The sequence below is a fragment of the Tachypleus tridentatus genome, chromosome 10 (assembly GCF_004210375.1).
Source record: "Tachypleus tridentatus isolate NWPU-2018 chromosome 10, ASM421037v1, whole genome shotgun sequence".
Lineage (NCBI taxonomy): Eukaryota > Metazoa > Arthropoda > Merostomata > Xiphosura > Limulidae > Tachypleus > Tachypleus tridentatus.
Genome location: NC_134834.1, coordinates 93,883,504 through 93,898,217, shown reverse-complemented (window position 1 = coordinate 93,898,217; position 14,714 = coordinate 93,883,504). Strand labels below are relative to the sequence as shown.

General features: G+C 32.9%; 1 protein-coding gene across 1 annotated transcript in view; it reads right to left on the bottom strand.

The window, feature by feature from the left end:
• Positions 1–1,451: 1,451 nt before the first annotated feature.
• LOC143229891 (homeobox protein cut-like 1) overlaps positions 1,452–14,714 on the bottom strand; it is a 47,442-nt gene continuing 34,179 nt past the window's right edge. The window contains exon 2 of the mRNA XM_076462758.1: positions 1,452–5,209. Within this exon, the coding sequence (XP_076318873.1) occupies positions 4,815–5,209 (395 nt within the window). The 3' untranslated portion in view covers positions 1,452–4,814. The remainder of the gene's footprint in view (positions 5,210–14,714) is intronic.

Sequence of the window (14,714 nt, the reverse complement as noted above, 5' to 3'; positions counted from 1 at the left end):
CAACTAAATCACGGATAGATTTATAGCTGGTGTGTTGTAGATAATTATGTTTTGTAGTCTTTTTTTGTTATATTGTATATAGAATATTGTATCAAACAGTTTCGGATCCTCAAGTTGCACTCTGTGTCGGATGATCTTGGATCACTGTGTTGTAGTATTGTGTTAGATGGTTTAGAACCATCAGATTGTACTAGGAGTCGGACAGTCTTGAGTAATTGTGTTGTAGCCTGTATTCTAAAGACGGTTGGTGTGGGTATTAAAACTTCAATTAAAATAAAGTACAGAACAATATTTCCACCTTCTTAGGTTGTTGTTGAACAGTCTTGGGCTACTATGTTGTAAAGTATTGTCTCGTATGGTTTAAGGTCATTACATTGCATACTTTTGGTGGTACAGCCTGGTGTTGGGCAGTATTGGGTCACTACGTCGTTTAGTCTTGATAAGATAGTATTGGGTCACTATGTTGTACCCTTGTATCAAACGGCTTCGGGTCGCCAAGTTACAGTTTTATTTAAATTATCGTAATGTAATAAAAAATGAATGTCAGTTTTAGTTTATCTCAATAGTGTTTCTTCTTATCGTCTATTAATCAGCACTGATGAAATACTTTATACCAGTTTGTTAAAGATTGTTCTAGCATACAATGAAACATTTTTTGTTGAAAAAGTCTAGTTTATTTTACATTAGACTTTCGGCAGTTTTAGGCAGATTTTGGTTAAAATTGTGAGTAATTATATGTATGAGAACCATATTTATTACGTATCTAGTAAAACAATGGTAGTGGCAAGCTTGGGTGAACCTTTTTATAGCCAAATTTTGATTACCTTGAATTAGAAGTCTCTGTTGAACAATTCAGATTTATCATACAGGAACACTTGTATTCGGAAGTTTTAGTATTAGGTGAATCTCGCATGTTATTTCACCTTAGGGAAATGGTTTTGCCTTAAGATAAAGTATTATTTTAAGTCGGACAGGGAATCCAGTTATCAAGATATAAGACGGTTTCATGTTACGTGCTTGCGTGTATCAATTGCTAGAACTTCTTAAGGAGGGTATTACATATAATCAATGAATTCAAACAAATCGTTACTTTATCATAAAAAAGACAATAAAAATAAACAACTGTCAACAATTAAGCATAAAAATATAACACTAAATCGTAAAACGGATTAGAGTCATTTTCAGATTGTACATATATTTGAAAGAAGTCATTGCCAAACGAGCATTTTTTAAATAGAAGTAATTTGGGAGACATTACATGACCAAAAATTTTTCACCAATCGAAGTGGTTCAAGTGGTATGAAATTAAAGTTCTATATTAATAAAATGTCTTTCTTCATTATTATTTTATCAGTCCACCCTCTTTCTTGTTCTAAATATTTACATTTACAAAACTTATAATTTTTTTTCAACGTGTGTTGTTGTTTTTTATAATAAAACCACAAGTGTCCTAAATGATGAACGATTCTGTAATTTCATATAACAGAAACATATCCACACACAAACCTTCAGGTGCTCCTTTATAAGATCCATTCAATACAATATGTTCGACTTACGCTACAAGAGGTTGTGGACCAAGACCTGCACATGTTACAGACTTGGTTTTTGATGTTAACATAATATGCTATTTGATAACAAATTAAATTCTCACATTGTACATAATCTCATACGCAAAATACCACAAGTCAGCCCATCACTGTCTCATCTTAGACTAATATAAAATTATTATCTTAAGCTATCTCATTAAATGTTTATTTCTTTCATTAATTTGCGAAATATCAACTGTTTACAGTCAAATCCATTTATTATTATTATTCTGATTGCATTCAGTTATGTTGTTTCTAAGTAAAATACTTTAGTATCTTCTAAAATACCTCGTCCATATAATCACATAAAGATATATTACCGAACATTCATGTGCATTGATTTGATTTTAAATGTGTTTGCAAATAAACGTACTTATCTACGAGGAAAACTAAAACTCTAGTGTTTGCAGGTAATGCGTTTTATGAAGCTGTAAGTTCGTATTGTAAGTCTTCGACTCACGCCGATAAACATGAACAGTTTTGTGTAAGTTACAATAAAATATAGAGCTTTGTGTGAATAACTACATTTAACACTTTCACACTAGTTTTCACGATGAAAAATTTTGTAAATGAAAAAAAAAAGACAACTCGTTACTGATTGTACACATAAAATCACAATCACACACGTTTTACAACTTTATATCACGCATTCAGACTAGCAATCTCGTTCCCAAAGTGAAATGTCTGAGATCATAAAAAATAACATAATTCTTAAAACATAACGTAAAAAAAGAAACTTTTCACTCATAAAACAAATATAAATATATAAAACAATGCTACAAAATATAAACTTCATGAGCAGCGTCTATCATTTTAAAATATTTATGGATTTGAGTAATAAATTAGATAAAATATAAAACTCCGCTCCACGCTTCTACACTTCGTCTGTAATTAAGTAAACAAGTAGAATTAAAACCATGTTTGGGAAAATAACGAATGTGATAAACACTCCTACAATAAAAATATATAACTCATTTTATATATTACACAATATGAAGTTAAAAAAATCAAAGGTTTAAACAAACAAATTTAAAATTGTAGGAACTATTTTGAAGGTGGATGAATTGATTGCAAGAATAATCATAAGCCTCACTTTATCTAGCGAAACATTCACATTTAAGTATTTCTATTCACGCTAACTTTTGCTAAGACTAATTAGACTCTGAGACCCTTACTTGAGTTAAACTGGAATATTTTAGAAAGGTAAAGCCATTTACCGACAGCAGAGGGCAGTTAAAACAATCGTATCGTTAAAGACAATTTACAATTATAATAAACACCAACAACAAACTTTATGGTTTATTCAACATATCTTGCCACTTCCGGTTAATTTCAACTAGTTAATAGCTGCTGTAATTATTCTTCAACAGAAAATCTATGTATTTTGAATTTCATAGAACATAATAAAAAGGAAAAAAAAAAGATAGTTTAAGAAAGAAAAAAAAACTGTAATGGAAAATAAATATGTTACAAAATAATCCATCCACATTTTGTTATTACTTATATTACCAGTAGTTTGAAGATTAGTCGGTGGTGAACTTTATTTTCTATACTGTTACAGATATCCTAAAATAACTTAAAAAGACACATTCTACGTAATAAAACTCCATAACAAAAACAGTCGTAAGATTTTCTGTTGCAAACCCTACTCTAAGTTCTCTTGCTAGTAAAGAATGCGAGAAATATTTACTGTAAATATACGTATTTGTCATTAAGAAACAAAAAAAAAAAGAATGGATCTGCGTTTGGGTGACCTAAATATCTGAATTTTTCGAAGCAACTATTTGTTGCAGCAAATTTACGAGCTACAACTTGTGTTTTCAAATAAAGCTGCTCAGTTGAGAAAAAATTCTAGAATATATATACTTCTGATTTGTCTACTCGCACGTCTCGTCCGCCAGGATCAAACTAGGGCGGAACAGTGCGAAAAGGGTTCAAGCCTTTAATTTTTCTGACTTCAATGTCAAATTAGATCACGAAAGTGAATTCCAGCCTCTTTCAAAATCACAATTAAAACACTGAGCGTCCATCTATGGTCTGTAAGTTAAATATCTAAACTAACCAAATAGCCTAAAAATAACAATAAGAAATAACACCATAGTTATAATCAAGTAGCCTCTTTTACAAAGCCTACAATACATTCGATTATCCGTAAATGTCTAACCAGCTTCTAATTATCTTTTAAAATAATTACTATAATTTGCCGTCTCTCACGGAATGTCTGTCTTCATCATAATTCACACACAGTAAGTCCAATGACCTAAAGAATCAACCAGATCTTAATTATGTTATAAACCAATCAGTCTCTAACATAATCCGCTTTTGTAGGCTGAATAATATAACTAACGTAAGTATCTTGTCCATTCTACAACATTTCAATCTTTGGTATATCAGGAATATCAGAGAATTTTATAAACTTCAGCCGAAACACCTTAATTATGCAAAAAGCAATTGATGTAGTAAAAAAAAAACGCGTATCCTTCGACTAGATTGAGCTAAAAATATATTCACACACACAGTTTGACTTGAAAAAATTGAAAACTGAGTATTCAACGAATTAAGTAGCTTGTTAAATAATAGAATAAATAAATAAATATATATATATATATATATATAAAACATATAATTCTAGTTTAAAATATCATGTATATTAATTCATAATTTAAATACTGGAATGTTTTGTTTTTTCTTTTACTTTTAATCAGCCCTACACATCCAGAACGAAGAAAAACACGCGAAATATTCACGCTTTTTAACGTAGCAGAAATGCACAAACATCCATTTCTAAAACGTTTTCTTAATATATTATTAAATGTTTGTTGTTGTTTACGTATTGGTTTATACTGACTTGTGACTACAGTAACGTTAACGTTATTGCCCTCAGTTCAGGAGCTTCTCCTAAACAGGAGAAAGTTATGATGAAATGATTCAGTCAAGAAACCAAAGTTACAAATGTGCATAATTATCACCGTGGTTTCAGGAATGTAAGGACACCACCCAGAGGTATCTAAAACTGAACTTGAGCTTCGAAAACACTTTGTATGCGACGCTTGTCACGTAACTTAGCAGATAAGTACAATATTCTCTTCGTGAAAATCGAAACTGAAAGTGATAAACTAATCACATTAATAGATCTCATTATGTCTGCCGATTCATCAATATGATAAGTCTTCGTTTCCGCATGATGAAAAGTTTTGATGCTAGATGGAGCTGTACGTTTCAATAGATCTAGGATGATGTTAAGTTACTGACCGAAACTGTTGAAAGAGTCGGCGACTCACAGTTTGTTGATGGTGACAGCGGCGAGGGGGCGCTGCTATTGATAAGTGTTACACAAGACACGTTGATGTTGTCGACTGCTGCGCCATCATGTGGTTGAGATTTATTTTCTTCCGCCCACTTGTCTTGAGAACGACGTCTAGCGTTCATGAAGAAGTTCCCTACCGTAGTTAGATCAAGTCCAAGTTGTTGTGCAATGGTAATCTGCATTTCTTTCGAAGGCCTTTTGGTCTCCTTGAAGATTGCCTGTAACGTCCGCCTTTGAAGGTCGGTGAAGACGAGGCGCGGTTTCTTAGGCTGGTTGTGTTTTTTCTGCTGGGGGGCTTCTTCCTTTCGCTTACATGCTAAAAAACAAGAGTTCCAAGAAGTATAATTAATACAACGACAGAAATAAAGATGCGTGAAAGAAAACTATAGTTATTAAATTTAGTAAAACAAGAAAACATTTGTCGAAGGAAAATTATTACAAGAGAATCATAAGTTACCTTTCTAGAGTGCATTATTCTAACATTGTAATTAAGCATTCTAATATTGTAACGACATGTTAAAACATTCTAATACTGTAATAGAACGCTGAAACATTCTAAGATTATAACGAAACGTTAAAACATTATAAGATTATAACGAAACGTTAAAACATTATAAGATTATAACGAAACGTTAAAACATTATAAGATTATAACGAAACGTTAAAACATTATAAGATTATAACGAAACGTTAAAACATTCTAATACCGTAATAGAACGTTGAAACATTCTAATATTGTAACGAAACATTAAAACATTCTAATACTGTAATAGAACGCTGAAACATTCTAAGATTATAACGAAACGTTAAAACATTCTAAGATTATAACGAAACGTTAAAACATTCTAATACTGTAATAGAACGTTGAAACATTCTAAGATTATAACGAAACGTTAAACATTTTAATACTGTAATAGAACGTTGAAACATTCTAAGATTATAACGAAACGTTAAAACATTCTAATACTGTAATAGAACGTTGAAACATTCTAAGATTATAACAAAACGTTAAAACATTCTAATACTGTAATAGAACGCTGAAGCATTCTAAGATTATAACGAAACGTTAAACATTTTAATACTGTAATAGAACGTTGAAACATTCTAAGATTATAACGAAACGTTAAACATTTTAATACTGTAATAGAACGTTGAAACATTCTAAGATTATAACGAAACGTTAAACATTTTAATACTGTAATAGAACGTTGAAACATTCTAAGAATATAACAAAACGTTAAAACATTCTAATACTGTAAAGAAAAATAGCATTAAAACTTTCTAGTTTATGACTGAGGACTTGGATTATCAAGAAGCCATACAGTTGATGTGTTGATTTAATTTAAATGTTAAGGAATAACACTTCTCATTTGCAGCTGAATTTATCAATAATTGTTTGAATTGAAATTTTAGTAATGTAAGGCCAAAAACAATCGTTTACAAAATATAAAGTACAAACAAAAACAAAATTACCCTTGTGATTCCGTGTTTACAACGTTAAGTTTGGATAGTCAATTAATAGGATATCGAGACATGGTTAGGTACGGCAGTGCCCATTTTGTTTTTTCAATAAAATATGTTGTTCAAAGTCAAGTTTATGAAATATATATATATATATATATCAGTAAAGATAGGCTTAGAACGCAATTTCTTCAGCTGCTAACTGAATACGAACTTGTATTTTCGAAACCAATAAGTTAATTAAAAGAGATATATTATATCAGTTTCATCCAGATTTTGTTGTACTTTGCTACAGATAGGTTAACTTTAATTAGTAGATGCATGAATATGATGAGACATCATCAGTACGTATAAGTTTAGTATACATTAGGATTTACCCTTAATTATTATGCTAAAGTTAACAGTTTTTAGGCTTATGTTTATAAATTACAATACACCCAGACAGAAGAAAAAAAGGAAGTAGTGGTTTTATCCCTAGTGTGTGTTTCGGTACAAAAATAAATATAATTCTTTCATGATCCAACTAGATACATAGCACACACTCAAAATAAATGGGTACAAATCATATAAACATATATTAACTCGAAGATTCGTCACTAATGCTCTTGCTTTTATGGGATCGTAAAGCATGGAACCGAGACAGACGAATTCATTGTGTTGATTAAATTACATCGAAGTTAACGAGCATGAGGCCTCTCAGAAAACAAAATGTGATGGGTTTTACAATAAATATTTTGAGTGACCTACAACCTAAAACAGGAAAACTTAATTTCTAAGTCACAGAAGTATGAAGTATTATGAATATTCAGCGGTATTATTAAATAATCCATGACATGTCTGAAAATCAATAATGGATCAGATCAGTGCGAAACATGGCCTTGCAATGATTCGTCAAATTTCATTTGAAAACCGTCACTGGACTAAATAAATATTAAAAATTACAATTATTTAATGGTCTCGTTAGGATAATTCAGAAGCTTTCCTTCCGGAAACCACCATTCGCCTTTCTATGAATATTAAACTTAAAGAATATTGACCAGTCTAGTAATAGAACTGTCCGTTATGTTTCATTATTGTTTTTCCTGGAAGCCATTACTGAACCACATAAATATGAAATATTCAGATGTCTTGTTGGAATAATTCATCACATGTTTAACCCTTAACCAATATTAAATAACTTTTAGTACAAACGATGGCTTCTAAATTCTAAACACAGGTTTTTACAATGCTAACATTTAGTATTATACACTCAGTTCATGTATAGGAAGCATATGTGACGACTTGGATTCTTTTTAAATACCCATAAGCGAACGTAAAATATTTGCCATAATATAATGAGCAGCTAAGTTTTGTTAAATTTTCTAGATGCAATACAGCATTGGACTGAACATTTCACTAAGATTTTATCTCGGTGTTTTCTCCCTTTCTCTGGATTTATTTATCTATTTAAATACTTAAAGCTATGTTGTAAATTGACTAACATATAAAACTAATTTACTAAACCTAATGTTTACTTAAAACTTCTAAAACTAAAATCATAAAAGCGAATTATCAAAAGAAGAATATCGCCGGAAATAAACTTCAGAAATTTTGGTTCAGTACTGTATTACCCATTATAACCAGACCTTCATTCTATTTACCAGGTTAGTCAGACATTCACTCTATTACCCACTATAACCAAACCTTCACTGTATTACCCACTATAACCAGATCACTGTATTACCCACTATAACCAGACCTTCATTCTATTTACCAGAGTAGTCAGATATTCACTAAATTACCCAGTTTAACAAGACCTTCATTGTATCGCTCACTGTAACCAGACCTTCATTGTGTTTATCAGTGTAGTCAGACCTTCATTGCATTTCCTACTGTAACTAGACCTTCACTGTATTACCAAGGGTAACCAGGCCTTAACTGTACTACCAAGAGTAATCAGACTTCACTGTATTACCATGGGTAACCGACCTTCATTGTATTATCAAGTGTAACCAGACATTCATTGTATTATCCAATGTAATCACACCTTCACAAGCGGGCTAAATGGCTATATCAGGTTTCGGTACAGCCATCATTAATTTACAGATCTTGACTAGAGAGAGAGAAAGGACAAACAATCAACTGCACCCGCTCTCAACATAGCTACTTTGTATAATGGAATAGAGAGACTGACTGTCACAGTCCGTCGTCTACATAACTACTTTTAGTAAGAGAATAGAAAGACTGACTGTCACAGTCCGTCATCTACACAGTTAGTCTTACTAATGAAATAGAAAAACATTGACTGTCACAGTCCGTCATCTACATATCTACTTTTAATAATGAAATAGCGGAACTGACTGTCACAATCCACCATCTACACAGTTACCTCTAATAATGGAATAAAGGGATAAACTTTCACAATCCACCGTCTACAGAGCTACTTTCAACAATGGAATAGAGGGATTGACTCTCAGAGTCCGCCGTCTACATAGCTACTTTTAATAATGGAATAATGTGATTTACTGTCACAGTCCGTCATCTACATATCTACTTTTAATAATGAAATAGCGGAACTGACTGTCACAATCCACCATCTACACAGTTACTTCTAATAATGGAATAAAGGGATAAACTTTCACAATCCACCGTCTACAGAGCTACTTTCAACAATGGAATAGAGGGATTGACTGTCACAATCCACCGTCTACAGAGTTACTTCTAATAATGGAATAAAGGGATAAACTTTCACAATCCACCGTCTACAGAGTTACTTCTAATAATGGAATAAAGGGATAAACTTTCAGAGTCCGCCGTCTACATAGCTACTTTTAATAATGGAATAATGTGATTTACTGTCACAGTCCGTCATCTACATATCTACTTTTGATAATGAAATAGTGGGACTGACTGTCACAGTCCGTCGTCTACATAACTACTTTTAACAATGGAACAGAGGGATTGACTCTCACAATCCCCCGTCGACATAGCTACTTTTAACAATGGAATAACGGGATTAACTGTCACAATCCACCGTCTACAGAGTTACTTCTAATAATGGAATAAAGGGATAAACTTTCACAATCCACCGTCTACAGAGCTACTTTCAACAATGGAATAGAGGGATTGACTCTCAGAGTCCGCCGTCTACATAGCTACTTTTAATAATGGAATAATGTGATTTACTGTCACAGTCCGTCATCTACATATCTACTTTTAATAATGAAATAGCGGAACTGACTGTCACAATCCACCATCTACACAGTTACTTCTAATAATGGAATAAAGGGATAAACTTTCACAATCCACCGTCTACAGAGCTACTTTCAACAATGGAATAGAGGATTGACTCTCAGAGTCCGCCGTCTACATAGCTACTTTTAATAATGGAATAATGTGATTTACTGTCACAGTCCGTCATCTACATATCTACTTTTAATAATGAAATAGCGGAACTGACTGTCACAATCCACCATCTACACAGTTACTTCTAATAATGGAATAAAGGGATAAACTTTCACAATCCACCGTCTACAGAGCTACTTTCAACAATGGAATAGAGGGATTGACTCTCAGAGTCCGCCGTCTACATAGCTACTTTTAATAATGGAATAATGTGATTTACTGTCACAGTCCGTCATCTACATATCTACTTTTAATAATGAAATAGCGGAACTGACTGTCACAATCCACCATCTACACAGTTACTTCTAATAATGGAATAAAGGGATAAACTTTCACAATCCACCGTCTACAGAGCTACTTTCAACAATGGAATAGAGGGATTGACTCTCAGAGTCCGCCGTCTACATAGCTACTTTTAATAATGGAATAATGTGATTTACTGTCACAGTCCGTCATCTACATATCTACTTTAATAATGAAATAGCGGAACTGACTGTCACAATCCACCATCTACACAGTTACTTCTAATAATGGAATAAAGGGATAAACTTTCACAATCCACCGTCTACAGAGCTACTTTCAACAATGGAATAGAGGGATTGACTCTCAGAGTCCGCCGTCTACATAGCTACTTTTAATAATGGAATAATGTGATTTACTGTCACAGTCCGTCATTTACATATCTACTTTTGATAATGAAATAGTGGGACTGACTGTCACAGTCCGTCGTCTACATAACTACTTTTAACAATGGAACAGAGGGATTGACTCTCACAATCCCCCGTCGACATAGCTACTTTTAACAATGGAATAACGGGATTAACTGTCACAATCCGCCGTCTACATTGCTACCTTTAATACTGGTATATTGGGATTGACTGTCATAATTCTTCTACATCTAAAAGTGAGAAAGAAACATGTCCAACTGTGTATTAAAAGTCGAACTTTGAACTTTCTGATCTGAATCTAACATTTAGTCACTAGACCACGCCCAGCCTATCATGTTTGAACCATAACATTTATGAGTTTGTAAATCGTATGTCCAAAACACACTGGAATACACTGTGCTGTTCGTGCCATCAATGTAATTCTTAAACATCGTGAAAGTAAACCAAAACATAAGCTGTGCAGTGTTAATTTTAGCTATTTTCATAACTTGGTAATACTTAGTAATACTTGGTAATATATCGAAACAAAATGCGATTCTTCAATTCTTTACATTTCTCTTGAAAAAGGATAGAAACTGAAAAGAGACGTTTTTAGATGTAAATCGCACTTTTCTTATATAATTGTATTTGACGAATTTAGTGATAAATCTGTTGAACGAAAGGAAGTTTTGCATTAGACACGAACTTTGAAACAGTGCACTATTTACTTCATGTACAAATCCAGTACTCATTCTCCAGTAAAAATCCGTAAAATTGGCTTACTCCAAATAACCAATATTTCTACTTTTTGTGATTAATTGATAGATTACTAGATGCACGCTTATTGGAATTTTTTAACCAAGAATTAACATAAAATAAAGTTTAAGGTCAGAGTTGGTTTATTTTGCTTTGTGCGTTGTTTACAGAACTACACTATAAGCTATCTGTGTTGTGCTCATAAGTCAAAAGTCTACAATAACCAAAAAAAACCCTAAATTTATATAAATTCAAGCTTCAACATATTTACGTGTCCTCGTCAGTCCAATATTTTTTTGTGAAAGAAACACATTTATTGTTTATTCAATAACGACGTACGATACCAGAAAGGGGTTCAACATGAATGACCTTCGAGAGTGTTGAAATTTGTTAATCTTTAACCTGAGAAACCTTTCACCGTTGTTATTTTGACGTAACTTTTAGTTTTGGTTATTATTTATACAGTATGAAAAGTTAACATATTTATAAGCTGTTATACGTATATATAGGGTAGAAAAGAACCAATCACAAATTTTCTCTCTTTGAAAATAATTGAAACATGTATTGTGGGCCATGTGTCTCTGTGCCCATTTGTTAACGGATTTGAAAGATAACAATCGATGCAAGTAAGCCAATAGTAATCTAGTCACTTAAAAGAAAAAACTCATGTTTCCATAGAAACACCAACTTATTATAAGCATCTCTTTGCAAGGCTACATATGTAATCGAATGAGATCTTTCAAAACAGACATATTGGATGGAATAGAAGCCAGCTTTCAATTTGTTTTCGTTTCTCTGTTGTTAAGGACAAAGCTCCATAGTGGTCTATCTGTGCCATGCCAGTCACGGGTATCAAAAGCTGAATTTTAGCATCATAAGTCTGGATACTTACTGTATCTAGGGTCTCTAGGGAGTCTCTAGGGAGGAAGTATGAACTTTCAGACAGATTCGTTTAAGTTACAATATAGAAATTTTACTATCTTAAATAACTATATATGGTTGATAATCCGTTAACTACAACTTCTGTACCTGCTGTTAGTTATTTTATTTTTAAGCGACCACATCTCCCGATATTCAGCTTTACCCTACGTGCTATATATAATCAATCTTCGTACAAATAGAGCTGTTTTTAACAAACCTCATACAGTGCTCAGTTTAATTACTTTAATTAATCTTTATTAATTTATAGGGATACTAAAAAAAATCTGAAAACGTTTTTCCTATGAAGATTTAATAAAAGTTACATTTATCGCCACTGGGTGAACCTTCGCTTTTTTTGTTTTTCTTTGAATTCGTTTCGATAAAGATTGTTTCAATTATACGAATTAAATTAAGTCTGTTAAAAGTGACTTATTATGAGGGTCAATTAAGAATTATAGGCCTCAAAGACAAATAAATTTAAATATCGATTGATTTCTAATTTTTTAATTGGCGATTGTTTATTTTTGGAATTTCTCGCAAAGGTACACGAGGGCTATCTGCGCTAGCCGTCCCTAATTTAGCGGTGTAAGACTAGATGGAAGACAGCTAGTCATCACCACCCTCCGCCAACTCTTGGGCTACTCTTTTACTAACGAATAGTGACCGTCACATTATAATGCTCCCACGGCTAAAGGGCTAACATGTTTAATGTGATGGGGACTCGAACCCGCGACCCTTGGATTACGAGTGAACGCCTTAACCATCTAGCCATGAACTGGTGATTGGCACATCATGAGCCGCTTGTCGTTAGTGACCTGTGAAATTTGCTCTTGTTTTTGTATGTCTTATTATGACATATTATCAACACCTTTACCTTTTATTGTAACGTAAGGATGTTAATTAATATTAGAAAAAAGAACCTATGCATTAAGAAAAAAAAAATAACAAAATGAATGCTATATTAACTGTTCAAGTAGAAGAAATGGCAAATAATTTTTAATTTATTATCGCGAAGATATAAAAATGATAATTTTCCTATAATGACAGTTATTCTATGAGAATGGATAATACATGATATGGATACTTCGAATAAGTATAATTTCCGAATTCACTGCTTAAAGCCAGTTTGTTTGTTTTTGAATTTCGCGTAAAGCTACTCGAGGGCTATCTGCGCTAGCCGTCCTTAATTTAGCAGTGTAAGACTAGAGCGAATGCAGCTAGTCATCACCATCCACCGCCAACTCTTTGGCTACTCTTTTACCAACGAATAGTGGAATTGACCGTAACATGATAACGCCTCCACGGCTGAAAGGGCGAGCATATTTGGTGTGACGAGGATTCGAACCCGCGACCGTCTGATTACGAGTCGAATGCCTCAACCCACCTGGCTATGCCGGGCCGTTAAGCGACGTAAAAATATATGTATACAGATATGATCTGGGAATGATTATCCTTATGATATATTTATCTCCTTTCACAGACCAGTCTATGTTTTAATTCCATTCACTTATTTAGGTTTCCGTGCACATAAACTGCATTATTCTTTTGTATAAGACATTTCCCCTGCCCGAGCTCCGGTGGCACAGCGACAGTCCTGCTGACTTATAACATTAGAAATCGAGTTTTAATACAAGCAAACAAACCTTTTCTCGATTTCTCTTTCTTGAGGCCTGTTATTCTTCTGAATAAAACAAAAATAATTTGTTTATTGTCTCCTTGTCTGATCGTCTCTTTATCGATAAGCCATTGATAAGCCACTGATTCACTCTGTCAAATTATCTCTACCTTTTGGTTTGTGGCGACAAACTTATCTGCTACTAATACTTTCTAGATCCAAATACCATAGCAATATCAATAATGCATAACTGAATTTCTGCCTATTTGAGACCAGAATATACAACACGTGCTTTAAACAATAAACTGCTAGGCTTAATGCTCATTAGTTCATAACAGCCATACAGTTAACCTTAAAAATAAAAACTGTATATATATTTGAACTAATTTAATATCCACGAAGCTGGGTTACACAATGGAGTCTATTGGTTTTAAAAGTAGTTCAGTGAATTGCGAAACGCGTACACTTGTTTGTTTATAATTAATCACAAAGCTTCAAGTTGGGCGATCTGTGTTCTGCCCACAACAGGTATCGAAACCCGGTTCCTAGCATTATAAGTCCGCAGATATCCCGCTGTGCCGTTGGGGCCAACAGGCTTGCATCTGTTTAGTTATTTCAAGGGTAGGGCGATATTCGTGTTGTTGATACTTAATAGACTTATTAAAAGTAATGTTTGAAAAGATACATTGGATACAAAGTGTGATATGTGTGATCTAAAAAAAGGTTTAAATTTTAAGTTAGAAACACACACACACACATATATATTTATATATATATATACAACAACTTGCAGAATTATTTAGAAGGAGAGGCGGTAAATTAGTAAAACAAATAGAAAGGATTTTGAGAGGGAGACATAACCAATCGAATCAACCGGTTTGTTTATTTATATTATTTGTTTGTAGAAGAGAAACTAACTGGCGATAAGTTTTATGTAATAAGAAAAACAGGAACATTACACTTTTCCCTCAGGAACCATTTGTTTTATTATTTATCAAGTTTTATTATTTATCAAAATAATATATATTTTTTGTTTT